The 26995-nt window shown below is 61.4% G+C and overlaps 5 protein-coding genes across 5 annotated transcripts; 2 read left to right on the forward strand and 3 right to left on the reverse strand.

Moving 5' to 3' along the window:
* Positions 1-38: 38 nt before the first annotated feature.
* PLICBS_004403 (mRNA-binding ribosome synthesis protein nop7) lies at positions 39-1985 on the reverse strand (the record flags this gene model as incomplete). Its single annotated transcript, XM_018326862.2, has 1 exon — positions 39-1985. The coding sequence occupies one exon, from the start codon at positions 1983-1985 to the stop codon at positions 39-41; it is 1947 nt and encodes a 648-aa protein (XP_018174324.2).
* A 559-nt stretch (positions 1986-2544) lies between these two features.
* On the forward strand, positions 2545-3982 carry PLICBS_004404 (uncharacterized protein; the record flags this gene model as incomplete). Its single annotated transcript, XM_065600509.1, has 3 exons — positions 2545-2683; positions 2783-3050; positions 3124-3982. 3 exons carry the CDS (start codon positions 2545-2547, stop codon positions 3980-3982), a joined length of 1266 nt encoding a protein of 421 aa, XP_065456581.1.
* A 186-nt stretch (positions 3983-4168) lies between these two features.
* PLICBS_004405 (uncharacterized protein) lies at positions 4169-5628 on the reverse strand (the record flags this gene model as incomplete). The annotated part of the gene is made up of 2 exons (XM_018326860.2): positions 4169-5298; positions 5478-5628. 2 exons carry the CDS (start codon positions 5626-5628, stop codon positions 4169-4171), a joined length of 1281 nt encoding a protein of 426 aa, XP_018174322.2.
* A 16412-nt stretch (positions 5629-22040) lies between these two features.
* PLICBS_004406 (uncharacterized protein) lies at positions 22041-22986 on the reverse strand (the record flags this gene model as incomplete). Its single annotated transcript, XM_018326858.2, has 2 exons — positions 22041-22693; positions 22746-22986. 2 exons carry the CDS (start codon positions 22984-22986, stop codon positions 22041-22043), a joined length of 894 nt encoding a protein of 297 aa, XP_018174320.2.
* A 325-nt stretch (positions 22987-23311) lies between these two features.
* Positions 23312-26258, forward strand: PLICBS_004407 (isoleucine-tRNA ligase; the record flags this gene model as incomplete). The annotated part of the gene is made up of 3 exons (XM_065600510.1): positions 23312-23361; positions 23410-25740; positions 25790-26258. 3 exons carry the CDS (start codon positions 23312-23314, stop codon positions 26256-26258), a joined length of 2850 nt encoding a protein of 949 aa, XP_065456582.1.
* Between the last annotated feature and the right edge of the window lie 737 nt (positions 26259-26995).

Here is a 26995-nt window from a genome sequence, read left to right on the forward strand (position 1 = left end):
TTTAGATCTATGAAATGGTATTTACACTAGCCCAAAATTTACGCCTTGCCCTTGCCCTTTTCCTTTTCCAGCTTTCTCCGCTTCGACCGCAGCTTCTGGTCCTCGGCGCTCTTCTTGTTATTAGTGTAGATCATCTGCTCGTAGAGCTTCCGCTTCTTCTTGCTCAGCATGCCCTTGGCCCGCTCCAGGTCTTCCGCCTCTTCGCGAGCCTTCTTGTTCAACGCCTTCTTGGCGTCCTCCTTGGCCTGGGCCTTGGTCTTGGGCTGTGTCTTGACCGAAGCGCCCGTCAGCTCGGCCTCGAGCTCCTTCTGCCGGGCGTCTGCTTCATCCTCATCCTCGTCCTCATCAGCGTCCTCGGCCTCGACTCCGTCCATGTCATCCTCATCACCCTCCTCTTCGTCCCCGTCTTCCGACCCTGCAACGTCCATGCCCTCCGCGGTCTCGTCGGCATCGGCGTCCGCAGCCTCCAGAGCCTCTGCCTCGGTTTCCTGGTCCTCGAGGGGCATCGTAGGGTCGTAGGCGCCCTGCACCTTCCTCACGAAAGGACTCAGGTGGGGTGGCAGCGAGGCGCCAGGGGCGTACAGGTGCGGCTCCTTGAGCTCTTCGTCGTTGACGCTGTCCCAAACCCACTGGGGCTGGACATACGTCCGTCCAGGAACACGGCGGTTCGCCGCAAGCTTCTGTGAGGTCTGGTTGTCCTCGGCGTCCTCGTCCTCGTCGGCCACGGCTTGTATCGGGGGCCGATCGACAATCTGATGTGTGATTGAGGGGTCCAGTTCGTTGGTTGTGAAAGCGCCGTCTCCAAGGACGGCATCCCACCCAACGCGCTTGCAGCCAAACGACTTGAGAAGGAACTCGAGGGGTTGTCGGGGGGTTTCGCGGGAAAGGTAAAAGGTGCAGTTGGCGAAAAGCGAGTTTCCACTGCCTCCGGCAGCCGCAGGTTGGGGCAACTCATCGCCACCCTCCGCAGCCGGCTCGAACTTGTCAATGGCCTCGTTGGTGGCTTCCTCGGAGGCATCCTCGTTGCCGTTCACTTCAGTCGGCTCCTCAGTGCCCTTGATGGTCTTGAGGACCTTGTTCACGGCGGCCTGGACCTTGGGATCAGGCTTGTGGGGCGCATCCTCGAGCTGCTTCGCCTCCTCGACGCCCATGAGCGCCTTGCCCTCAAGGGTGAAGGCACCGAGTTCGGCGGCGTTCTCGTCCTTGACCGCGTCGAACTTGGGAGGGTACTTGAGGCCAATGGCCGTGTAGAGTCGGAAGTTGACGAATCCAAGCAGCGTCATGTAGAACTCGACAAAGGTACCCATGATCCTGAAGTCGACGTCGCCGACGATCCGCTGGTTGAACTTGTACGGCACCAGCCAGAGAATGTCCTGGCCCTGAATGTTGGCCTGGTAGTAGATGCCCTTGATAGACAAGAAGGACTTGGTGACGGCCTTGGAGACGATGAGATAGTGTTGGAACTCGAGGCACAGGCGCTCGCACCGCGCAATCATCTTGGCAGGGACGCTGGAGGTGGATGGCAGGTTCGCAAAGAGGAAGAGCATGGACAGGCAGTCGTCCAGGTCGCGCAGCGCATCGACAAACGTCGGGTAGCGCTCACGAATGACATGGTCGAGCGTGTACAGCGGCTTGCCGGTCTTGTCGGGCCTGGCGGCGTTGCCCTCGAGTCGCTTCGCATCGCCGACGTCGCCGCGGCCGAGAGCGCGGGAGATCTTCTTCTCGAGGACCTTTTGGTCGCGGAACTTTTGCAGCAGCGGCTCGTGCAGCAGGTATTGGATGTCCTTGGCGTAGTAAAAGGTCGTGGAGCTGGTCGACGACTTGGAGACCTTCTTCTTGCTCCGGGGCTCGCGCGGGTAGATGCCCTTCCAGATGCACAGCTTGCGGAAGTCGGGTAGGCTGATCTGCAGCTTGCGGATGGCCTGGTTGCGCGTGACGTAGTTCTTGGCCGCGCCGGCCTGGCCCTTCTTCTGTATCCGCGGCATTGTGTCGGATCTGTGCCTGGGTGACGCCGCAATTGATGTGTCGTCGTCGTCGGTGGTTGTTCGTCGCAGGACAGGCGGCGGGGCAGACGGCGGCAGCAGCAGAGACGGAAGTTCGACTTTTTTTCTTTGGCTCTGGGCTTCGGAAATTTTAATGCCGTCGTCCACCGCCTGATCGTGGCCGACACAAGCGGCCTAGCGGCGGGCAGTTGCAACGCCTGTTGGCTCACCGCCCGCGGGCGCGACAGGGTCCACTGGAGGCCCACATTGCGGCCTGCATTCATGGATCTTGGGGGAGAGCGCGCTGAAGGAACGCGCTGAGCCCCCCGCGAGGCTCCAGCTGGAGGCGTCGGCCCGGGCTCCGGCGGGCGCGGACTGGATGGCCAAGTGGCCTCCAGCTCCGACCTCCCTCACGTCGGACCCATCGCCAGCTGTGCTTCGGCCGTCTCGAGCTCGCGCGCGTCCGTCCACCTCTCTCCTTCTTCTCCTCCTCCTCCCGCTCAACTTAACCCCCCCACCGCTGCGCAATGGCCTGAGAGATGCCATGGCCGCGACCACCACCATGACCTTGCGAGGCAGAGCCGGCGTCTACGCGGGCGCCGCCCTGCTGCGACTCGTCCTGACCCTTGCCTTCCCCGGACTCCCAGACCTCTTGACTGGCCGCGTCGAGATCTCGACCCCTGTCACGAGCTTCAAGCGCTGTAAGCCTCGCATCGCGTGCCACCCGGACAACGCCCTTTCCCTTTCTTGACGGCTGTTTGAAAACAAGGAGATGCTGACGCCGATGTGATTCTTTCCAGTGCAAGAAGGACTCTTCCTCTACAACCACAACGTCTGGCCGTACGATGGCGGCGTCTACCACCAGGCGCCGCTGCTGCTCCCCCTCTTCTCGCTGCTCCCCGACGTCAAGGCCTGGCCTATATTCACGTCCCTGCTCTACATTGCGGTGGACCTGCTGAGCGCGGACGCGCTGGCGAGGATTGCAGATTCGGGTGAGGCGGGACAGTCGAGACTATTTACATCCCCGCGACGGGCTAAGCGCGCGTCCGGACTGCTCGTGGCCGCGGCGTGAGTTTGCCTCTTCTTCGCCTCCAGCTCTGGCGGCGTGTGTCTGCGCGCGTGCACTGACGGACATGCCCAGGTTTCTCTTCAACCCCTTCACGATCGCGACCTGCATCGGCCGCTCCACAAGCGTCTTCACAACATGCGCCATCCTCCACGCCATCGCCAAGGCCATCTCCGGCTCCCCCTTCAACGCCATGGTCGCCCTGTCGTTCGCGTCGTACCTCTCCATGTACCCGCTCCTCCTCCTGCCGCCGCTCGTCCTGCTGGCCTTCGACCGCCAGCCCGAGAAGCGCCGGGCGACATGCATCGCCAGGTTCGCCGCCAAGTGCGTCGTCGTGGTGGCGGGCTGCCTCGGCGTGCTGCTGGGCATGTCGTTTGCCCTGACGGGCAACTCGTGGGAGTTCCTCGCCCGCACGTACGGCATCCAGCTCACACTCTCGGACCTGACGCCCAACGTCGGCCTCTGGTGGTACTTCTTCATCGAGATGTTCGACTCGTTCCGCGCCTTCTTCCTCGCCGTCTTCTGGCTGCACCTGTCCGCCTACGTCGGCGGCCTCTCCATACGCCTGCGCGCCCAGCCCCTCGTCGTGCTGACGCTCCTGCTGGGCATCTTCGCCATCTTCAAGCCCTACCCGTCCATCTCCGACACCAGCCTCTTCCTCGCCATGCTGCCCCTCTACGGCCACGTCCTGCCCCTCATGCGCTACACGTACGTCGCCTCGGCCACGATCCTGTACGCGACGTTCCTCGGCCCGGCCTTTTACCACCTGTGGATCTACGCCGGCAGCGGCAACGCAAACTTCTTCTACGCCATCACGCTGGTGTGGAGCCTGGGCCAGAGCCTCCTGGTGTCGGACTTGACATTTGCGGTCTTGCGAGACGAGTGGGAGGTGGAGCGGCCCGAGATGACTGGCAAGGAGGTCAAGCAGATATAGGGCGAGCTCGTCATAAGAAGACAGACCATGGACAAAGAGTTCATTCTGCCATAAAGTCTTTTGTAACAACACTAGCATCACGCCGCCATAGATGTGGTCACAAAAAATAAATGCAAGCGAAAGCATATTGATTGAGAAGGAAAGGGTATCTTTACTTTTGAGTGCTACTCGTACAACGGCCTCCGTCTAGTCTAACTCGGAATCTACCTCTACAAGCTGGCCATTGCCAGGTTGTGCCGCTGCCGACCCCATCGGTTGGCTCTCGTACACGCCCATGGCGCTGTTCAGCATAGAGCCCAGATCGCCAAACTGGCTAAGTTTGGACGTTCCTCTCTGCGCCCGCCACAGCTGCGACCTGGCACCAAACGGCTGCAACGTCTTGTACGCATGGTACCCGTATCCCAGCGCCGCGCCGGTGGCCGCCAGCGCCATGAACAGCACCACGGCGCGCTGGTCGATCCCGGTGGTGCCCTTTTCGGCGCGCTGCCGCATCTCGTTGGCATAGTGGTCGCCCACCCCGGGCGTATGCCGGATGACGGAGTCCAGCACACGCGCGCTGGACGTGAGCAGCGACGGGACCTCAGGTGCTGCCCAAGGCAAGTCGTTCGGCAGCATATCGTCCACAAACTTGACCAGTCGTGGCATTTTTGTCTCCAACAGGTCTCGGAGAAAGGACCGTGGAACCTGGGGCTTGACCATGAGGGCAAGATAGCCATATGCCAGGCAGTCGAGAGTGGAAACCTGTGTCTCGTCGAAGAAGCGCGGGTGCTTCTCGTCGCTGCCGCCCTCACTCATGAACTTGTCCAGCGTCGTGAGGCAATCTTCGGCGAGCCCCAAGAGTCTGATGGCGACTATCTGTTCGGGTGTCATCTCCTCGCGGACAGTCTTTTTCGCTCTTGTCAAAGGGAGATGCCTCCTGAACGTCTCGGGCAGGGCATCTCGCCCAGCGCTCAGGTGAAGTCCAGCATTGGGATCAAAGTCCGTGTCCAGCTCGGCGAGCCCCAGGTGCTCGACGCGCTTGATAGCCTCGGCACGTATGAGCGTCGGCACCGTCCACGTCAGCGGGAACGAGAGCAAGGCGCTGTACGCGGGCCGTGTGGTGGCGGCCCAGTTGGCGGCCGAGGCGTAGAGTGACAGGTCGACGAGGGGGGCCGCGTGGGCGTCCAGGTATGTCATGAAGGCGAAGCATTCGTCCTGCTGGACCTCAACGAGGCCCGTGTTGAGGTCCGGCAAGAGTGACTTGGACTTCAGGTAGCCGACTATCTCGTCATAGCCGCTCGACCAGGCGCCATCATGGCACAGGGCGGGGAGGTGATCTGCGGCGCACGATGGCGGTTAGCTTGGGCTGGGGTTGCGGGAGTCAAGACCGGGGTGGCGGATTGCATTTGCGCCGGAAGCATACGTGAGGGGGCGACGACAGGAGGGGGAAGTGAGGGGAAAGGCAGAACGAAGGAGGAGACGAGGAGGAGAAAGAGGAGAAGGAGGCTGGGCGTACGGTCTGGGCAAATGGACGGGTCGTTGCTCGGTATCAAACGCCAAGCGGTGCTCGGGAGGCCCGAGTGGTGGAAGTGCGCGATGATGGCGAGGCACTCGGCGTCGATGGACGGGAGGCCAAAGGCGGGGCCCCAGACGTGGAGGTCCAGCATGGCGGCGACGTTCGGGGACGGTTCGAAGCTGCGTCCCGACGGCGTTTCGGCCTCGCGGACGGCCAACGACTCGAGCGACTTGAGGAATCAGGAGTCCCCAGGGCGGGCGGGCACGAGCTGCGGGGGCCGCTGCACGCCCCAGAATAGAAACGGCCAAGAATGCGAGGGCGATAGCAAGCTGCAACGTCCGCGCGTGAGTAGCAGTGCCGCGGCTGAGGTGGTGGTGACGTGCGATGGCGGTTGAGCTGCAGCTGCGGAGGTATGCAAGGCTGCAGAGGCAAGGCAAGGCCAGGCGTTGGCGTTGGCGTCGTTGCGCGCGGCTAAACTGCGCCGTGGTTCGCGCCTCCCCCACTTCTGCTAGCTTCCGTCCCGTCGTCCGTCGTTGCGTCGCAGGGCCCAAGGTGCTCTGCCAGGTTTGTCTGCAGCTGCTCTTACGCCCGCCGGCAGCCACTGGCGCGCAAGCCACAGCGCGTAGCCACGTGATGGGTCGTTTCCTGCGGCGGGTCTCCTGGAGGGAGTCCAGGGGGGCGGAAGCTTCCGTCCGCCTTCTGGCGTGGCGCAGCACCGCCCGTGATGTGCAGACAGGATGTCTCCGTACGGCACAGCTGGAACACCCCCCGACACACCGAATGCCCGAGACTGCCCCAGAGTGTGCCCCTCCAGCAGTGCAAATTCCAGGGGTGCTTGGGGGGGCTCGACCGGACACACGACGCGCCACAGAGCCAGCGTTCGCCGGCAAACTCGGTGGGGTTGCCGTGCTTCAGACGACGGGACGGGCAGACGGACTTGACGCAGGCACAAGGAGAAAAAGCCAAGGGTTGCATCCACAGTGGCAAAAAACATGCTCTCGAGTCGGACAAGCCCCTGAAGATCCAGCCTGCCCAGAAAGGAAAAAAAGAAGACCCCTTCCAATCATCATCGTCATCATCAGTGCAAACCAAAACCAGACGCAGGGTTCGGTTCCGAAACGGCCTCCTGGACCCTATTCCCTTCAATTTGCCCATTCGCCTGCGAACCGATGGGGGGAGGCATGGCATTGGGGGCGGGCCAGAGGCTCAGGCTGGGGTCGAAACGCGAGATGGACATGCTTGCAAAGGGCGGCGGGCTCCACGGTCCACAATATACGCGAACGGCAGAGTACATGGGCATTGAGTACATTGCCATTCGCACACCGTTTCCAAAGAGTCCAAGATGGGGGGCGGAGACCAGTTGGAGGGACGACGACGACGCGCTGCTCGTTCGCGATCCTTGGCCGGGGCGCTGCGCAGATCGCACCACTGGCCGACGTCAGTGGTCAGCAATCCGCCATCACCGCCTGTTTCAAAGTGCCTTTGGGGGCAGTTCGCGAGTAGGGGGGGTTGTAGGCTTGGAGGGCCGGCGCCTTGCCTTGGGCCGCCGGCGCGACGATCGATCTTTGCCGTTCAGCTGGGCGAGGGTGCGCACGTGGACTACGGCTTGCCGGCGCGGACGCCAGCGGCAACGGCAGCGGCAACGGGCGTCGGCAACGACGGGAATTGCCTCCATCGTGAGCCTGAAGAGTCCGCCTCCCTCGAGTCATTCATCGCCGCACTACTACTAGTACCTCGGGCCCCGGGCCAGGCAGGGCTGCGCACATGTCGACGGGTTCTCCGATTCCCCACGGGTGCCCTACAAAGTCGGCGCCAAACGGTAGTATTACTACCGGACACGTAGTCCATACCACAGAGAGTCATTGAACCTATCACGTCCTGTAGAGCGCAGAAAAAAAGAGCCGTAGCTAATTTGCCATGGGCTCCATCGGCTCGCTTACGGATTCCCATGGCCAGGGAAACCTCCAAAAACCAAGGCCGCTGACGCAACATGGCCTGCTCGGCAGCCCACCAAGTCTGCGGCGCCCCATTACGGGCCGGCAAATATACCTCTTGCCATTTGTACTAGCAGCAGCCCACCCCCGGGCGAGCGCGTGATGCGTTCGATGACACGCTCATTGTCGGCCAGCGCCCAAAAGGGGAGGCCGTCTCGCGGTAGTCGAGGAACCGGTTCTTCGCAGGCGTTCCGCCCGCCGGCCAACTTGCCGGTAGCCTGTGGCTGACTTGGCGGTCCAGGTACTACACCCAGCTGTTTGGGCGTCCCGTTCGTGGCCCCCCGTGGCCGCTCCCGTGAGCCGTATTTGAAGCTCCACCTTCCCCCCTGGGAACGTTTGCGAGACCTTGGCTGCCACGTCCGAGTAATGAATGAGGCAGGCATACTAGCACCAAGGGGCGGGCGGGCGGGCGTTGAAGGCCGTTCTGCTTCGGCAAGGGGTGCTGTGGCTGGAGGACGTCAGGTCAGAGTGAAGCGCGACGTGTCAGAGGGGCAGATTGCGTCCCGCCCTTCGGCTCCGGCAACCGGAGATGGCTCCTGGCGACGTCAAAGTGGACAGATGGCCAGGATTGCTGTGCGAGATTCCCCGATGGGAGCTCCCGTGGCATGAGATTTGAGAGCTTGACTTTGGGTAGGGTGTGTAACATAACAAAAGCTAGTATTAGGTATGTGTTGTCAAACGTCTTACACCGAGCGATCAGTGGACAGTTTGCAAACTTCTATTGCGAAGTCGATGCCAGTATTCTATATGACGTGCCCTTCCTCCCGAGTAATGAGCCGTGTTCATCATTAAGCCTTTGTCCCCATCGTATCCCGAGTAGCTGTCGTTGAGGTGAGGGGTATCAACAGCGACGCAGCCGCCTCAAAAAAAACAAGAACGAAACCAATTGCGAGACCCTCTAGTAGTACAGACCCAAATGCGACCCCTGATCCCAAGCACTGAAAGTCAGGGAGGGAGGGGTTGGGAGATGCGTGATGCGTAAAGCCCAGTATGGCTGTGAGATGTGGATGCGAGATGTGATGTGACGTGACGAGACGGTGATATGAGACGATTAAAGTCGTAGAATAGTACAACGAGGTAGGCCGCGGCGGACGCCTCGGGCGCCGTCGGGTGAGAGAATAAAAAGTAGGACGAGGAAAAGGGCCCCATTCCGCTCGAGCCAGCGAGGACGGTGAATGCGGTTGAGGCGACCGAATATGCGGCCACGTCCCCCTCAGTGAGGGACCCACGCGCGAGCAGGCGGGGTATGTTTGCTGTCGAGGAGGTGGTCATGACCGTGGCCGCCGGTGCGGGCATTTATCTCTGCACGGGCGAATCTCCCGTTAAGGCGCGGTCAGGTCCGGGAAGATGATTCGGCGTATCCATGCATGTGGCCGCCGCCAGGGCCGCCATTGAGGGGGGCAGATGACCTCGGGGTGCAGAATGCAGAATGCAGAAGCCTGCCTCCAGCTGTCGGTTCCATGGGCGGCGGGCGGTGCAGCATGGCTTCGACCCCGCCGCGAGGTGGACAGGGTATGGGTGCGGGTGAGATGGCTGACGTGCAGACGCGCGCTGCGACTGCTGCTGCATGGTTCGAGGCGCAGGGCTGGGCCATAAGCTTGCGGCTCTGCCTGGTGTGTGACGCCAGGGCAGAAACAGACGAGATGTGGTGGATGGTTGGTGACGTTGTTATCGCGCCTCTTTTGGGTGCGAAAGAGACGATTGATATGGGTGCCGAATTTTAGACCGAGGTGAGCAGACGTTGCTGAGCCGTGAGGAATAGGTAGGTAGTAGTCGTCGACGGCGATGCTTAGCCCCGGTTGGGCAGAGGAGGGAGAGGCCGGCTGGGAGGAGGGCCGGGGCACGGCGGGAGGTGCGAGGGTCGCTGGGCAGGCATGTTTGCTGTGGTGGTTGACGTCGTGATGGGTCGACGCGTGGTGTTGTTGAGCAGTGGGACGAGCAACGGTGGTGAGGCTCGTGTGTAAGTTGGCTGGCCTGGGTGCGTTGCGTCGAAAGGTTGCTTTGACTGATGAAGAGCTCTTTGTCTGTCTGGACTAGACGACTTGCTATCGGATGGAGAGGAAGATGTGGTTAGCACTCGAAGCAAAAGACGGGATTCCGGAAGCCTTGGGACGAGGGCAGGCCCGGCGCCTTATGTATTTCGCGAGGCCGGGTCCCGGAGACTGGGACCTCTCTCACAGGCACTCACGGACACCGGACATTGGCAAGGCAAGGCCCCAAAGAAAGGCGGACAAGGCAAGGCAATCTGAGAAAAGGGTGGGCGATGGGGACGGACCGGGGGGGGGGAGGGCGTGGCGGATGGAGGGGTGAGAGGGGCGTGGGACAGGGGTGGGTGACTTCGGTACGTCAGCCCAGTACCAGCGCCGAAAGTACCTCCACTCCGCCCATCGAGTGAAAGTGAATGCTGCCTTGGCCTGCCGAGCGAGCGAGGTGAGTGGAGGAGGGCTCGTTGGAGTCCCGAGCAGCCAGCGCAGTGCTCCTCAGGCCCAAACGACCGACCACCCCCCCTGCAAGCCTTTCCCGTGTCATTGTGAAATCACCGTGGACGGCGGTCTGTCTGTCTGTCTGACTGACTGCCTGCCTGCCTGCCTGTCTGTCCGCCGTGTCAGTCCGTCCGTCCGTCCGTCCGTCCGTCCGCCCGTCCATCCCTCGAGAGTGCTCGGAACCTGGAATAAAGAAGAAAAAAAATAACGGCGGAGTTTGAACTCCCCCGTCGTCTCTCGTCCTCCTGGCCGGCCACCCCAGACAAGACAGAACCGAGTCTGAGGGAGACCTGAGGGAGCCGGGAATTATTACCTGGACGCCCACTCAGCAGGCAGTGGGGGGGCCCGGGACCCAGGAGCCACCCGACTTCACCACAGCGCCGCACGCCCTCCCCTGAAGCAAGATGGAACCCGCTGTTGCACCGCTGTCGGTGTTGCTAACTAATGCTGCTGCTGCTGCAGGCTGGGCTGGCTGGGAAATTGAAACAGGCGCCCACAGCCAGGCGTGCACGCACCACCACCACCACCATATGTCGGCACCTCGCGCGCGCCTGTCTGTGAGAGAAAGAGAGAAAGAAGGTGCTACGCTAGTCTGGCCTGACACCGCTTGTCAGGAGTCATGTCTTTTGACTTTCAGCACGCCGCGGCGGCAGATCCTTCCTGCCCGAAATTTACCAGGTGCGGCCAAGTACCTCAGACGGACGCCCGGAACGGCTGTTTTCTGTACGAGTACTCGCCTGAACCGGCCACGACCGGGGCGGGGATGGCTCCCGACGGGATGGACTCTGGCGCTCTCAATTCCTTTTTGTCCCCGGGCTGCCCCTGTAGCTCGCCGACTCACAGGGTACACGCAAAAATGTCGAATGTGGCTGTTTCCCATGCTGTCACGGGAGACACCGCGCAGAGCGAGCCCTGGCCGCATTCTGGCCGCGCACATGCATTTGTACGTACGTACGTCTCTGCCATGCAGAGCACTTGCAGTGCTGCCTGTTCTATTATGGTGGCTGGTGTTGTTGCTGCAGTAGGTCGTTCCCGTCGTCAGCTGCCTCTCTGTCTGTGACCCCCAAGCCAGCACCCGGGGGGCCAGAAATAGATTGATGAGAGGCACCTACAGCGACATTGATGAGCGCACTGCCGCCCGTCCAAACGTTGGGGGCCTGAAAGGGACCGGGCCCCCGTGCTGCTGGCCCAAGCCCATCCCATTTCGATGGGCTGACGTTCGCGGGGGACCAAAGCTGCTGGGCGCCGCCGCCGGGTTCATTCATCAGTGAGATTGCGCAAACGCCATGCGATCGCCGTCGTTTCCCTTCCAGCACGGGTTGCTTTTGGGCGCTGCTGCCCCGTCACTGACGACGAAGCAATGGAACCCAACGGACCCGGGCGCTCAAGCCTCCTAATTATACCTACCCACGCTTTGCCTTGTTGCTTGTTGCTTGTTGCTCGATCATCTGCGCGCTCGATCCGAACGAGCGCGCGTGTTCCCCGACCCTTTTTTGCTTTTATTACCCAATAGGTACAGAGCCGTGATAGACTATTCTTCTTATTGTAGCTGTACTGCTTTCGTACTTTTCTTTGCGGGATCATCCTCGTAGATGGCGCCGCCAAAGCGCAAGATAGAGCGCCTCTCCCATCTTGTATGTGCTCATTGTCATTTCGTGGCCGCAAGCCTCGCGCCCTCGACCGACCGTCCGTCCGCCACGTCCGCGCCGTCCCGTCCGTCCATCCATCCATCCATCCATCCATCCATCCAAACCGGGCAATCCCAAGCCAGCCCGCCCGCCAGCCCGCCTTTTGCGCCTCGTTTTGCGACGCCGCGCAACCCGCCCAACAACGAACGCCCCTGGATCGCGCGCCGCATGGGAATGAAAACTGATGACGATGACTGATGGGATGGATGGATGGATGGATGGATGGACCTGATGAGGAAAGAAGTAAAGAAAAAGGGGCGAGAGGGACAGGTGTGCACACCATCGCCAACTGGATGGTGCGTTGTGCCGTCTTGCAACTGGCGCCTGGGCGGTCTGTCCCTGGGGACGCCATCGTGGCTGTACGCATTGTACAACGTGGCCAGCTGAATTGGCGTTCCCGCGATGCTGGTCAGACCAGGCACACACACGCACACTCACTCACTCACTGGCTCATCTCTCGGTCTGTGACTTACACCACACCAGTGAGTGGATGGACGGCCGACACACACACCATACAGGCACACACAGGCACAACACGCGCAAACATGCTTTGCTTACTTGCGCCCGCCCACCATCCCACCGCCCACCGGTCGGTCCCTCCCCTTGCTTGCATCCACCCGTGTAAGTGAGGCTGCTGCTCCAACTTCCACGAATGCCACGATACTTCGGCGCCACTCCCATCCATCCATCCATCAACCCACTGACTGCACGCACCCACAAGCGGATGCCTCGGCCCTTTGCCCGGGCGTGCCTGAATCGAACCGCAAAGCGAAAAGTCGACGGTCATGATGCGCCCCTCCGCGTACGGAGAAAATACCCACCGCCGCTTCGCTCCCTCCCGTCCTCCTCCACCTTTCTCATCCACTCCGTTCCAACCACTCCGGCCACTCCCACCGCCTCCGTTGCCTTGTTACGCTGGGTCGGGCACTCACCCACGCAACCAAGCCCCAAAGGCGCCCCCCCAGTCCCCACCGCATGGAAGCTTCGTCGAAGCCTCGCTAGCGCACCGTGTGGGCTCTTTGGCTCTCTCACTCAGCGGCAGTGTGCGTGCATGCCCATGCGTGCGCGCACCCCTGGGAACATGCCTGGTTGCGGTGGAGAGCCTAGAGCCGTTCATAATTTCCCTACTTTTTTCTTCCCTTCCCATCTCTAATTATCTGGTGCTCCCGCCCCAGCCCAGCCCGACAGGGGATTCGGGCGAAAGCGACAAGGACATGCGGGCGCGCGCACGCACGCACAAAGAATTAAAGAGAGAAAGAAAAAAAAATTGAATCCCGGCAGCCCGGGTTTCTTTGCGCCCAGCTTGAGCAACGCCTGCTCATTAGATGTGGGGTCTGGGTCCTCGCTGTGTGGAAATTGAGCCTCCTTGCCTTTGTTTCTCGGTGTCGTTGTCGTCGTCGTCGTCATTGCTCTTCCTGTACGCCCCCCCTTTCCCCAACATGCGGCGCCGGCGCCGGCGGCGACTCCATGACCATGCACGTATGTACGTACTCCGCAGTCAGTCCGTCGTGGATGAGGTGAGAACCATGACCGAAAGCTGAAACCACCATTCGCCGGGCGCAGCGGTCAACACGAGCTTGCGGCTGCCCGGCTGCCTGCCTGACACAGCAATAACCGGACAACACGCGGAGACGAGGCGCGCCCTCATCAAGCCTGCCTGCCTGCCTGTCTGTCTGCTGCTGCCATGGGGGGAGACCCGCCAAGCCATGGTTCGGGCTCACTTGGGCTGTAAGCCGGCAGACGGGCTGGGACTGAGCCACGCGCCATCCGGATAGCCAAATGGCTTTTAGTGGCCCTGGCTGCTTTTGTCTGCTCAGGCCAGGACACCTCTCATGCAGGCCGGCGCAGGGGTGCCCCCTCGCAAACGCCTGCCAATGCAAGAGACAGAGGGTCAGGTGGTCGAAATACTGGCTACCCCTGTCTGGGGCATGGCCGGCCGGCTGGGCCTGGCTGGGGAGGGGCTCGGCCAGCTGTCGGTTGTTCGGGGGGCCCAGGCCATTGACGGGCAATGAGAGAGGCCAGCGCATCGCGTTTCCATGTTGCTGGTACCATCGCCTGTCGTTGCGACGGCCAAAAGCCAGACCGCCCCGAACAGGCCAGACCGATCTCCTTTTTCCGAATGCCCGGCCACCAACAGCTTCGGCCGTTATGTTGTCCGTCGTACGATACATTGCTCCCTCCCCCCTGGCCGCCTCATGTCGCTGCCCGGAGGAGTCGGGGACCGTCACCGGGCTTGCGGTTTGCTTCTTTCGGGATCTGCAGGGCTGTGACGAGCGGTGGTTGATGGGCAAAAGCAGATCGCGATTGCGGGGCGGCGGAGGCCGGTGCGGTCGCGGTTGCGGTTACGGTGCGGCGCGGTCGCAATGTTGTATCACCTGTAACACGGCCAAGGGCGGCGGCGGCGGCGGCGGCGGCGGCGGCGGCGCATGTCAATGTCGCGTCTGGAGAAGGAGGCACGGTCATGCCCGTCCGTCCGCCCTTTCTCCATGCTTTGCTCTCTCGCGCGCCCCAAAAGAAAACAAAGCAACCTCCCCCACACGTCAAGGCCCCAGCGCTCGGGTTTCCCTTGCGTCACAGAGCACAGAGCGAGGGGGGGCTTGGGGGGGGCCCCCCCGCGGCAGAAGCGAAAGTGGTTGCATCCCGATCTCCCAGGGCGCGAGCGCCGCCGCCGCCGCCGCATCTTTGCTTCTTTTTTGGGGCGCGCGGGTGCGTGTCGTCGGGCTCGCGTAGGAGCCAGCAACCAGGGTTGCGGCGGCGGCAGCATCAGCACCAGCAGCACATACGAGCACTTCATACGTCGCAGCAACGCCCATCTTACGAAAACAGCATCAGCGCCACGCAGCACCAGCACCATCACAGCACCGCGGTGGTAGCATTGAAGGATTAGCGGCCCTCGTTTGCTGAACGGCAAGGAACCTGTTAAGCAGCCGCCGCCGCCCAAGTCATGGTGACATGGGCAAAGTGTCTCCGGCCCGTTTTGCCTTTGGGCGCAAAAGTACCCGTGTTTCCGGGCTCCGGTCGCGCGGGACGGGATGGATGGATGGATGGATGGATGGGATGGAGGAGAGTCCAGCTGGTCCTGCGAGGTTCTCGTTCGGCGGTCCGGGGCCATGCGTAGCGGGCGGCATGTAGATGCGCCGAAGAGCAAACGGCACGGCACGGCACGGCGCAACGTGAGCTCGCTCGCTCGTCTTCCTTCGGGGTGCCTCGCCTTTGCCTTGCATTGCCCTGCCCTGCCCTGCCCTGCCTTGCAGTTGCACTTGCACTTGGCCCTGCCCTCGTGTTCTCGTGACGCCCGCGCATCCCTGCACAGGCGCCGGCCGCCCAGCCTCAACCTCCTCTCAACGACAACGACATCCTTCCCCCCGCCCCGCAAGTCTAACTGCTGCTGGCTGGCGATGCGATGATGACATGACGTGACATGGCATGGCATGGCCCCGAGCCACCCCTCGTTTCCCGCTTTCCGCTTGCGCTCCTTCGCAACATCATCGTGGGTGTGCGCGGGCAGCCAAACGATTGGGGAGAGACAGACGAAGGCGAAGGGTCCTTCGGGTGCCCTGTCCTCCACGTCCCTTGGGGTGGGCGGCCTGTGCGGGCCGACATAAACGGACCACTGGCAGTCTGTAGATGGCATCACGCGCTGTCCGGACGGTACGTGTTCCCCCTCGTTGCTCTCCTGCAGCCTTACGACATGCGAGCTGTGACTGGCTCGCAGCGTCAGCAGCAAAGGCGAGAGGGCCCGTCCACCCCTGTCCCTGGCCGAGATAAGGGTAAGGCTCCAACACGCCCACCACCGCACCGTGACTCATTGCGCTGAGTTGGCACCGTCGACCGAAGGACTCATCGTCGTGCTTTGTCGTCGTGGTCAGAACCAAGGCATATCCCTGGCCTGGCAAAGTGCTTACCGGAGAAATTGGGGCCCGCGCGCGCCCCAACGCGCAACGTGCAAGATCCGTTGACCGCTCTGACGGGAAATCAAAGTCGCGGTGGGGATCAATGGGGATGATCGCTGCTGGGCCGCAAGAATTTTTTTTTTCCTCTCCTTCCCCCTTCCCCTGCCTCCCGTTTTAGAGCCGCATTGCAACAATGCCCGGAGATGATGTATGGAGAAGGCGGGTCTCCTATGGCCGGGGATGAAATCATAGGGGTCTTGCTGGGGCCGGGGTTCAACGTCAATCACGGGGATGCTCCGATTTTTTTTTTCCTCGTCGGTCAACAAGCGCTCCAACGGGCCCCGGCGCTCACAGACATGGGCAATATCTGCAGGCTTCCTTGGGTCAAGGGGTCCATTGCCACGCCTACCAACATCCATCATTATGATGCGCCGGGGCATATTGATCGTCTACTCGGCGCAGCAGAGCGCCGCACCCCCATCGTGTCACGTAGACGCCCAAGACGCGGGCCTGCAGGAGGGGCGCCTGCGGCATCTTACTTGCCGTTCACACGCGCGCAAGGATAGGCATGCTTGAAGCACACACCGCCGTCGAGGCTGTCCAACGTGGCCCCCATGAGGAGGGGAGCGCTTGGAGTGGCATCCATCAGCGCAGCAACAACGTCACCACCGATGAGCTAGGAGGCGATTGTGGCCCGGCGGTCTGCGACTGCCGACCGTTGCCGCGGTTAGTTGCGCCCCGGATGATTGGCAAGTGGCGGCGCAACCGCGATTCCCAACGTCTGCATGATGCCCCCTGATGGCCATGTGGCCCTCGGAGGCTTGAGGTTCTTCTCATCCGTGAGATTGAGTCCCCATCTTGCCCATGACGTGCTTTACACCGCCGTTTGAAAGACAGTAACCGCGACGGTTCAGAGGCCATTCGTTCTGCCGCCACGACCCGCGTTGGAAGCTGGTCTGCTGTAGTCATGTCGTGTGACCATCATGCGACAGCTTGTCTCGTGTGTCGTACACAGTCCTGTCATGTCACAGCGCAGCGTCCTTGTGGACACTGGGTTGCTCAGTTCGGCATCCCGACGCCACGAATCAGGCCAGCCATCTACCGAGTCCCGGCAGCCAGGCTCACGAAACGCAAGCCGTACGTACTCTTGGGCCAGTTTCGGTATGTGGCAGCGACAACAGCAGCATGTTGAGATGAGAGCCGCGCCACATATGCCCCGTGCGCTCGCTTCAGAAAGGGGGGCGTCCACGCTCGCATATGCAGACTCCTGTTGGGACATTGTGTCAATCTCGATGTGCGCTTTGCTTCGCGCAGCGTGCAGTCCAGACCCGAGCAATGCTGTATTTCTCTTGCGGGATGCTAATTTGGCTGCCACTTCCAGAGAGACTTGCAGATCGGGTGCGTGTACTTGCGCGCAAGTACCGGTGCGTGCGTCCCGCCAGGACCACGGATGGCAGGGCCTTGGACCGCGCCCAGCTTTTTCGTCGGCGACACACGGAGCGTGGCGCGAGCCGAGACTCTCTTCGATGACGGGCTTTGCATGCCCGAAATGCATCCATCTCCCGATGCCTCAGACCACAATCAATGGTGTCGCGGTTGCTTGGGGGCTGAAGGCGACGCTGCGTGGCCATCGACGAATCGAGCCGCCCGAGATTCGGCCCCCAAGCCAGATGGCAGCATCGCCCCAACCCTCCAGTTACCACCCCGCTGGGACGACGATGGCCAGCCTCACCTCGGATCCGCCTGTCAAGTGTTTCTGGACAGGGCCAGCCCCGACGTCGACTGACACCCCCGAATGCCACAGCCGAAGCCAGTCAAGGCTGCCGACGCCCGGCTGCCGTGCAACAGGGCTATGTGCTCCTTTCGCGAATCTGTGTCCCGGCCTGTGTCACAGGCTGGGTCCGCATTTAGCATCAGGGCCAATTTGCCGGCTGTCAAGCTGAATCAAGCGGCGTCCATCGACTCCATCCCCCCGGGCCCTTGACCTGGCCGGCCCACTGGGTTGCTGGTCCCTCGGTCTCGGCCGGCGACCCCGTGGAAGTCGTCGTTGGCGGCGACGAGGCGTGGCCGTCGTCTCCTTGGGACGTCGCCTGTCAGATGCGCATCGGCAAATTTCCTCCGATGAGTGTGTGCGTGCGCCTGCGACGGGAAAAATTGGCCACGCTGACCCGCCGTGCCGGTACTGCCCCTGGCGCTAGCTAAGCTAACAGCAGACGTCGTCGTCTTTGGGGGATGGCGTCCGAACCAAAAGCGTCGTCTCAGCCGTGTTTTGGGGCGCCTCGTCAGTGGCCGTGGCGCCAGGCTCTGGTGCGACGGGTGGTTCCTGGCAAGCCTCAACCGTCCAAGTGGTGCCAGAATGCACGACTGGCCAGGCTGAAAATAGACGCCTTCTCGCGAGACGGCATGTGTAGCTCGTCGATAGCGCCCAGTGTCTCAACGCCAAGCCGCCGACATAGCAGAGTCTGGTCTCCTCTCTGGTCTCCGTTTTGGTTGGGGGGAGGGGTGGCATTGTCGTGCAGAGAGGCCGCTTCATGCAGGCGCCATCGTCAGCTTCACATTCCATTGCCAATGTCTTTTCGTAGTGTCGGGCGCCGGTCAATGACACGACGTCCCGAGACGCCACGCCACCAGCGCGAATGGCCTGAGACGGCGGCGGCCCATGCCGGCGAAAAATGCCTTGGCCTTGCTTGTTCGTGCGGGCTGCAAGGCGTCTCGAGGGCAGCCAGGCGGCCAGCCAGGCGACCAGCCAGGCAAGGGAGCGGCGGGCGCTGGCGGCGTCGCATTGTGCGGGAGCGGCGGGACGAGATGCAACCTCGTAGGGCTCAGTCGGTGGTTGCTGGTGCCTCGGGCGCTCGTCAACAGGCCACTCACAGCGGCCGGTGGCTGAGTGGTCAAGCCACGTTGAGTTGGATGCCACGTGGGAGGCCAGGGGCATCGGGGCAGCGGCGACGAAACACCCCTGGCGATCCACTGGCGCCTCTCGTCAGTGTCGCCGCCCTCTCTCACTCACTCGTGACAGCAGCAGCAGCAGCAGCAGCAGCAAACCCTCCATGCGCCTTTGTTGCCGGCCGCGCAGGTCGCAGGGGACGCAAACTTGCGCGCAACAGACTCGCATGGCGCTTCCCGGGCCTGGGCTGACGTCGACGACAGCGCCGAGGCGCGCCCGCACAGACCGGGATGCGCCAGGAGCACGCAGGAAACCAAGCTTGGTGAGACGGCTAGCACTGCCAACTAGCGGCGGCGACCACGAAGGAGCCGGACTATTGGGTATTGACTCAGTCTGCCATGGCATTCTCCCGTTTATCCAGTCTTGAAAGGAAGCGCATCTGGATTCGGCCATCGACGACGACAACTCGAATCGGCGACAGCCGCAAATGGATGTACGAGCATCCCGGGTAGCCACGAGACGCCATGGCAAACCCGTACCCATTCGGCGCCCAAGTGAGCCCATCACCACGTTGCCTCGCCGTCGGCACATTACCCTAGATTACCCAAGTACGTTAAACAACTGCCTCGGCACTTCGGCGTCTGCAGCCTCTCCGCCCAGCTCGATCACGCACGCGTCCCGTCCGCCGGGGTGCGTTTGCGTCGGCCGCATGAATCGTCCGTCTGCTTCACACGACGGCCCGTCCAAAGCTTATCCGGCCCAGCCGTCGCAGGTATGAGCCACGACATCCAGCAATCACCATCACCGTCGCAGTGCTTGTGGGCGGTGGCTCGGCCCAATACACGTCAGCCCATGGCTGCGCGACATGCCATGGCATCCATGGCATGGCGTGGCGTGGCATAGCGTCCGTCAAGAGTCTCGTCGAACGACGTGAAGCTGCGCAATATGCGTCGTGCTCTTGCTTTTTGCGCCGTCAGCTTCGCCCATGTCTCTGGGCACGATGCATACGCCCTGTGGTTGGGTGGGTGAGAGTGTTCGAGGCCGGGCCGTGGTAGTCAACCACACGCTGTCGTGGCGCCCACGAGGCGTTCGTCGGCTCGCGATTGATTACACACATGGCGCATGCCGCACTACGGGGGATTCCGCAATGGCGCCGCAGCGGGTATTGACCGTGGGTGGTGGGTGGTGGACTGGTAACTACGCACGCAGTCGGCGCAGCCTCATCGGCGTGTCTTGTCTAGACTGTCCGCCCGCGCCGCGTCCCTGCTTGTCGGCATCGTCGGAAAGCGGAGGCGGCACCATGACACCACCTTTTCCTTTCTTGTTTCTTGCTGCTACGTACGAGTGCGTACGCACCGCCCATTGGGACGGCGCGGTGCGTCCAACGTGCTCCGTGTCGACATCCAATGCAGGGCCACTGGCAATTCAAGCGAGAGAGGGTGTGGATGTGACGGCGTGGAGGGCGTCCGGTGTGTCGACGACTCGGACAATGTACAGGCTGTACTTGGCCGCCATGTACCATGGGTTTTGCCAACCTCGTCGACGGTTGCGGCGGTGGATGCCCCATGCCTTCCATGCCCATCGCAGTAATATCTACACGCCCGTCCGGCAGAGGCGGCTTATCGTATCATCCAAGCCTCGCCGCTCCACGACCAGCCTTGCGCCTGCCCGCCCGCTCGCCTGCCTGCCCGTATGCCGCCAAGTGCGGTATACCGGAGGGATGCTGTTTCAGAAGATGCAGGTAGGCGACGACGAGCACGCAGCAGAGACGTTTCTTCGACGGGGCCAGGGCAAGGCAAATCATACCTTAGGCAGGCCCCGCCGACTGCAACCTGCTGGGCGGTGGAGCTGCAGCGCTTGGCCCGGTGGGCGGCGCTTGTTATTTCTCACATCCTCGACATCGTGATCAGCCTGCTGCGGGCGGGCCCGTCTGGGGCACAGGTGCCACTGTTTCGGCCGGAAGTCAAATCGTACGGCGGGCAACACGTACCAGCGTTGGTCGCCGCTTGCCTGCTTGAGGTGGTGGTGGTGGTGGTGGTGGTGGTGGTGGTGGTGGTGGTGGTGCTGAGTGAGTGATGATGGATATGATGGATGACGAACGAGACAGGCTCTCACACCCCGCAAATTGCCCTGTCTTCGGGCGAGCGAGACAGGGTAGTTCTACCAAGTAAGGTTCCAACCGTTCACCGACCTCGACTGAGCAGTGAGTACGCTCCAGGGCGGCCAGAGACCGACCTCTGGGCGGACACGGCGATGCACATTCTGTTTCCACCACCACCGCCTTTTCTGCCTTTCACAATGAAAGTGCACCCAAACGCCATCAGTGATGATCGGGCCAGGTAGGCAGGCCTACCAGCCCACATGATTCGGATGCGAACGGCCCCTGTCAAGCTGAGGGTGTCGAACATGGCCATTATCTCCAGAATCCATCCATCCCTTGAGTTGACCACCCCCCCATGCCGCCCGCCCGCCCGCCGGAGCATCTGTCGCACCAATGGCATCGCCGTCGCACGGGCAATGGCCCCATCACGTGTGTCGATGGGAGATGATGAGTCTCCGCACCCCGTCGCGCTCGTCATGGGTTGGTCGCGCGTTTGCTTTGAGACCGATGGACATGATCCTGCTTGGCGCCGGAGGACAACGAGTACATACGTACATACGTACGGAGCACGGGAATGATAAACCTGGTCGCTGATGCAGGCAAGGGAACTTGTGCACTAGGTTCGCTCCGCCAACGCGCCGTTGCATCCGTTGGTGGCTCTGTCGAACGACTGTCGGCTCTTGGCGCGGGCGTCTTCTCCGAAACTCGTCATGCCCATGCATAGACATGCGTTATGTGTCTGTTGTGTGTGCTCAGAGAACCCATGGCAATACTCCAAGTACACTTTGTACATCTCCGCACTCACATACGAGCACTTCGTACATTTACACATGCCTTACAAGTATACTCTTGTACCTGCTCTCGTTGAAATTATCCATGCCATGTGCTGTGCTTGACTGCGTCTTTCGCTGTGCCTGCAAACTCCGCCAAGCGAGCAGAGTTCCTCCTTAGACCTCCCTAGACGCGCCGAGCAGTCCATTATAGGCACCTCTTCTCCGCGGGCCAGGCCGCACTGGGGCCGTCGCCTTCCCGCCCCCAGTGCCGACATGGGAGACGTCATGCCAGCGGGGCATGCAATGGCCTCGAGGCGTCGGGCTCCATGTTCTTCCCGCAGCTCGCCGTCCGCGGCCCGTCACACATCACGCGATGCGGATGCGCAGGGAGCGCTGCGCTGTCTGGGCGGCACTTGAGGGGGCGCTTTTCTCATTTCCCGGGAGGTTCCAACAGCTCACAGACAGACCCGGGCTGGGGGTGGCCTGCGATGCCAGTCATCACGGGACGCTGCGAACCCGGTTCGAGGTTACACCAAGAGACCTGTCAACTGCTTCCCCGCCCGGCGGCCGAGACAATTGACAACGATTTGGAAGCAGGCCTGACCTGACTGTTGTTTCTGCTGTTGCGAACTCCGCCGCTGACGCCGCTGACGTTTCTGTGGTGGTGGTGGTCCATGGTGTTGTTATTCTCGTCGTCGTCGTTGTGCCGCTGTCGTTGCTTCGCGGGCCGTCTCACGGCCCGCCTCACGGCATCTCCTCCTCGCCCAACGGGATCTGCGTCGACGTGATCCAATTCTCCATCTTGGCCTGTCCTTGCCCCGCCGTGGCCGTGGCCTTGGCCGCCCCGCGCCCGTCGGCTTTTGCACGCGACAGCTGCGCCCTGGTGTCTCGCCGCTTGACGACCAGGCACAGCACCCGCCCGTAGATGGCGAAACCTTCGTACGATACGTCCATGGCCAGCTTCTTCTTGTCATCCTCCTCGCCCGCATCAGACTCGGCCGCACCTCGGGGCCGCTTTGCTGCGGGCTCCTCGGCGTCAGAGTCAATCTCAATTGCCGATTCTGGGCCGTCGTCATCTGACGGGTCAGCGTCCGACGTATCCTCGCCATGCTGTCCACCCGTATCCGCTCTCCTTCGTCGCCTCTTCTGTCTCGGACCCGCGAGAGGTATCTTGGCAAGCTGCAAGCCGTCGTCGTCGTCGCTCTCCTCGCGGAGCACGACAGGCGGAGGCGTGCTCTCCGCGTCGACGTCGACGGGCATGTCGTTGGTCTCCCCCATAAGGCGCGTTGAGTTGGACTGCATCATCGGTGGCGCCGTTTCGCGAAAGTGCTTTTGCTTCGTGAGAAGTGAGTGCCGCGTGCTCGTCTCTGTGAGGAACATGGACACCTCAAAGTCATCTGCGCGGCGTCGTCAGTAGCTGCTCGAGCCTCTGCTTCGAACGGCGCTAACCTTGCACGATGACATCTTTGACGTTCTTCTTCTTCGAGCTCTTCTTCTTGGCTCTCTCCCGCTCCTTTTCCTCGCGCAGCTTCGGCAGCACCAGTGGACGGATGCTCTCAATGACCCGTGGCAGGATCGGGTCGCGCGGGTTCAGCAGCCATGACTGCGCCAAGGCTGGGTTGTCGAGGTAGATGCGGCACTCAAGTACTGAGTACTTTGTGATCCTCAGGTATCGACGTACAGGCGCCATTGTTGCGGTCTGCGCGACGAGGGCATCGTATGCCGTGAGTGTTGGCGTAAATTCCGGTCGTGAGTTACGAGGCGATTCACGCTGTCCGATGATGTAAAGCACCCGTCTGCCATTTGCCCCACGTTCCAGCGTGCGCGGGTAGCCGCGCTAGCGCTAGAGTGAGGACGGGACCCTTGCAGGTGAACGCGGCAAGCTCCAGTGCCAGGCGCAACACCAACCAAAAATCTCGACATCCCACCGCTCCGGTCATCGCGATCGCGACTGCGCGCGCTGTCTCCCGAGGTCGGACTCCAGAGCCGCTTCTCGGCATGATTCGGCATCCATCATGTCAAAATCATGGAAGGCAACGCTGAAGCTCCCGCGTTCGAGCTTTCCGTGAGTGCCAATGCCTCGAGGACGTAACCTGTCGCTAACCTGCTCCAGCGCCCGGCCGAACCCGAAGCTTCAACGACAGTACCTGCGCGAGTCAACCGATGACCTATATCGGTGGCAGACGGAGAACCGACCCCAGGACGACCTTTTCACACTCCACGATGGGCCGCCATACGCCAATGGCCCGCTACATATTGGGCACTCCATCAACAAGATCCTCAAGGACATGATCCTCCGGGTGCAGGTCCAGAATGGAAGGCGAGTCGTGTATAGACCGAGCTGGGACTGCCACGGTCTTCCCATAGAGATGAAGGCTCTCGGCACCAGCTCTGGCAAGGGCATGAGCCCCGTCAAAGTCCGCGAATCCGCGAGGCGTCTGGCCACCAAGACGGTAACGGAACAGATGAAGGGCTTCCAGTCCTTTGGAGTCATGGCGGAGTGGGACAACAAGTGGACCACCATGGACCGCGAGTTTGAGATCAGACAATTGCGGGTGTTTCAAAAGATGGTTCACCACGGGCTCATCTACCGCAAGCACAAGCCCGTGTACTGGTCCATCTCGTCACGAACTGCTTTGGCTGAAGCCGAGCTCGAGTACAGAGACGACCATGTATCGCACGCTGCATACGTCAGATTTCCCATTACTACCGACTGCAGCGCCATACCGGAGCTGGCCGACTTCCAAGGACGCCTCTACGCTGTCGTTTGGACGACGACGCCCTGGACGCTACCCGCGAATAGGGCCATCGCGGTGCATGAGGCCCTCCCGTACTCTGTGCTGCAAGCTGGAAACTACGCCTTACTCGTTGCGTCGTCTCGCGTCGAGGCAGTGAGGGAATATCTACCTGAGTTTAAAGTCGTGGCCGATTCCATCCCTGGTTCTCGACTGGCGGGCCTTCATTATCGGAACAAGCTTCGCGGAAATAATGCCCCAGATCAGCCCATCGTCCATGCAGACTTTGTATCCGAAGACTCTGGAACTGGCCTCGTCCACATGGCTCCGGGACACGGTCAAGACGACTATGAGGTTTGCTCGAAGATTGGCATCGAAGCCTTCGCCCCAATCAATGACGAGGGATTCTTCACGCAAGACGCGTTCCCTGACCAGCCTGAGCTGCTGACATCGGCCCCGTCAATCCTGGATGGAGGTGGTCGAGCGGTTCTGGATCTCATGGCAGAGGATGTCTTGGGCACACACGACCTGGTCCATAAATACCCCTATGACTGGCGAACAAAGAAGCCGGTGGTCGTCAGGGCGACTGCACAGTGGTTCGCAGATGTCGGGAGCATCAAGGATGGCTCACTCAAGGCGTTGAAGGATGTGCGTTTTGTGCCGGAGTCGGGCAGGGTCCGTCTGGAAAGCTTCGTCAAGGGGCGCAGTGAATGGTGCATCTCTCGACAACGCTTCTGGGGCGTTCCGATCCCAGCGTTGTACAATGCGAACGGGGAGGCTGTCATGACCGAGGAGTCTATCGAGCACATCATATCCGTCATGACGCAGCGGTCGTCAGATGCCTGGTTCTCTGACAGCCCAGACGATCCGGCCTGGGTGGCACCATCTCTGCAAGGGCCGCACCGTCGGGGCACAGACACCATGGACGTCTGGTTCGACAGCGGCAGCAGCTGGACGGAGATCAACCGCCCGGTTGATGTCTATCTCGAAGGCTCAGACCAGCACCGGGGCTGGTTTCAGTCAAGTCTATTGACGTACATTGCGGCTCAAAAATCAGACGGCAAGACGGACGACCAGGTCGTCTCGCCATTCAAGACGCTCATTACTCATGGCTTCACTCTCGACTCACAGGGAAAGAAGATGTCCAAGTCCTTGGGCAACACTATTCTGCCGGAGGAAGTCATTGACGGCCGCTTGCTGCCGCCCGTCAAGGGAAAGGGCAAGGGAAATGACGGCCCCAAGTTCGATGCCCTTGGACCAGATGCTCTGCGGCTGTGGGCGGCGAGCAGCGACTTTACGACGGACATTCTCATTGGACCGTCCATCCTGCAGCCCGTTCACAATGCTCTCATCAAATATCGCACGATCCTGAAGATGATTCTGGGGTCGCTGCATCAATCGGCCCGCCAGGCGCCGCTCACAAAGCTGGACCAGATTGCCCTGTTACAGCTGTCTGATGTTTCCAAGCAAAGCTGGGAGGCGGTCAACAACTACGAATTCCATCGCGCCACTGGTCTGATCAACCGATGGGTTGCGACCGACTTGTCGGCGTTTTACCTCGAGGCCTTGAAGGACAGGCTCTACTGCGGCGATGGCGGCGGTGCGTTGGAACCAATCTTTATTGGGTTCTTGCGGATGCTGGCGCCCATCACACCGATTCTGGTCGAGGAAGCTTGGGCTCATCGACCATCGTGGATGGTTGAGGACAGGTATGGTCAACCCTACAAGCAGGCAGATGATCCGCTGACAAGTTGGTAGCTCTCTCCAGAATCCAGCACGGCAGCTGTACCATGAACCCTTGGTAGATCCGAGCCGGCTGACCGTTCAGCCAGACAAGCTCCGTGCAGACATGCCGGCCTTGGCTGCGGTCCACGACGCTGTCAAAGCTGGCCTGGAGCAGGCACGAGAGGCAAAGGCACTCGGAAGCTCTCTGCAATGCTCGGTCGTCATAGTCACCGAAGACGCTGGGCTCACGGCCACGTTGCAGGACTACATGGATGAGTTGGACGCCATGTACGTGGTGTCGCACGTGGATCTCAACACGCCGCTTCCCGAGGAAAGGCCCTGGTGCTACAGCAAGCCGATCGAGCTCCACGGCGACCAGAAGGGCACGGTGCATGTGCTCCCACCGAAGCAAGCAAAATGCTCGCGATGCTGGAGGTACGTTGCAGAGGAGGATGATGGTATCTGCGGCAGATGTGAAGAGGTCGTCGCTGCTACGAACTGAAATTCCCGATATACCCAAAGCCTGTATTATACGGAGAGTTGTAAGACGATAGATGTACAATAGCGGGATATATGGGTCATGGCCGGCAACTAGAGACAGCTCTGCACTATTATACATTGTACAAGCACAATCATATCTTTCACTTTGTACACGAGAGAAAAGTGTGTGGTGGACACGGGATACAGGAGCGGACGCGGGCGTGGCTGTCCGACTGTGATGCCACCTTGGTGCGGGCATGTGAAAATGATTGGAGAGCGCCTACCTGGAGGAGAGTGCGGGAGAGGCAGATGACGACGGGACGCGCATCCAAACCCGTGAAAGGCGTTTGTCATCCGGCTACCTTTCCGTGCTGCAGTGCTGGACGCGCTGAGAGAGAGGGGGAGAGAGCGAGTTGGAAGGCCCCGAAATTCAATCCGCCCGCTGTGGCGCTGCCCCCCCAAAGTGGGGCCACCAGCGCCCCCGATTTGAGGAGCCGAACGCCTGCAGTGCCGTTCCCGTCCCAGTCTTTCAGCGGACCGGGGCGGCGTCACTTGTGAAAGAGCCCGGTGCGTCCTCGGGCCAGTGACGTGACGCCCCCCTACGTTACGTCTGCCTGACCGTTCGCTCGCCCACCTGCCAGCATCGTCGGCACATGCCAGCTTGAACTCTTTCCTCCTCCGAAGTCCCATTTCACCACACCTCTGACGCTCGACACCGCGCATCGCATCGCATCGCGCAGCGCACCTGCAGCATCGAGC

Source organism: Purpureocillium lilacinum, assembly GCF_023168085.1.
Source record: "Purpureocillium lilacinum CBS 284.36 DNA, scaffold_3, whole genome shotgun sequence".
In the NCBI taxonomy this organism is placed as follows: Eukaryota; Fungi; Ascomycota; class Sordariomycetes; order Hypocreales; family Ophiocordycipitaceae; genus Purpureocillium; species Purpureocillium lilacinum.